The sequence below is a fragment of the Merops nubicus genome, unplaced genomic scaffold (genome assembly GCF_000691845.1).
Source record: "Merops nubicus isolate BGI_N331 unplaced genomic scaffold, ASM69184v1 scaffold46683, whole genome shotgun sequence".
In the NCBI taxonomy this organism is placed as follows: domain Eukaryota; kingdom Metazoa; phylum Chordata; class Aves; order Coraciiformes; family Meropidae; genus Merops; species Merops nubicus.
The window spans coordinates 8151-8714 of record NW_008600518.1 but is presented as its reverse complement, the minus strand read 5'-3'; the positions used below and the strand labels follow the sequence as shown (position 1 = coordinate 8714).

At 55.3% G+C, this 564-nt stretch overlaps 1 protein-coding gene across 1 annotated transcript in view; it reads left to right on the top strand.

The window, feature by feature from the left end:
- Positions 1-57: 57 nt before the first annotated feature.
- The window catches only part of ST8SIA3 (ST8 alpha-N-acetyl-neuraminide alpha-2,8-sialyltransferase 3), a gene marked incomplete at its 5' end in the record, with an annotated part of 4152 nt that continues 3645 nt past the window's right edge, over positions 58-564 (top strand). The window contains one exon of the mRNA XM_008937703.1: positions 58-180. Within this exon, the coding sequence (XP_008935951.1) occupies positions 58-180 (123 nt within the window). The remainder of the gene's footprint in view (positions 181-564) is intronic.

The window sequence follows — 564 nt, the reverse complement described above, 5'->3', positions numbered from 1 at the left end:
GGTCTCTGTGTGTGTCTGTCTGCGTGTGTCCGCGTGGGTCTGCGCGCTCCTTCCCAGGTCCCAGTTCGCGCTGAAGTTCCTGGACCCGTCGTTTGTCCCCATCACGAACTCCCTGAGCCAGGAGCTGCAGGAGAAGCCCTCCAAGTGGGCCTTCAACCGGACGGCCTTTGCCCAGCAGAGGTGAGCCCACGCACCCCCCGCTCACCCCCTTGAGGCTCTGCCCTTCCCTCCCCCAGGATTTCAGAAAATACCGACAGGGACTGCTACACACTCTGAGCTCTGAGTAATTTGCCAGTGGTGAGAGACAAAGGCTGAATCAGAGCATGTCCCCAGATGGTTACAGCTACCTCTGATCATTCAGAGCAGGAACTGAAGCATGCATCATTTTACCAAATAGTATGTGACCCAGTTTCAGGGGGTGCAAATAAAATTGTCATTACCTCAAGACAAATGTCTGGGGTGTTAAAACTTGAGACAAACCAGACTGCAACAGCCATGAAGTGCTGTGCTCATGGAGGCCAGCACACACCCAGCTCAACTTCCCAGCGAGCGGCAGCTCTGAGC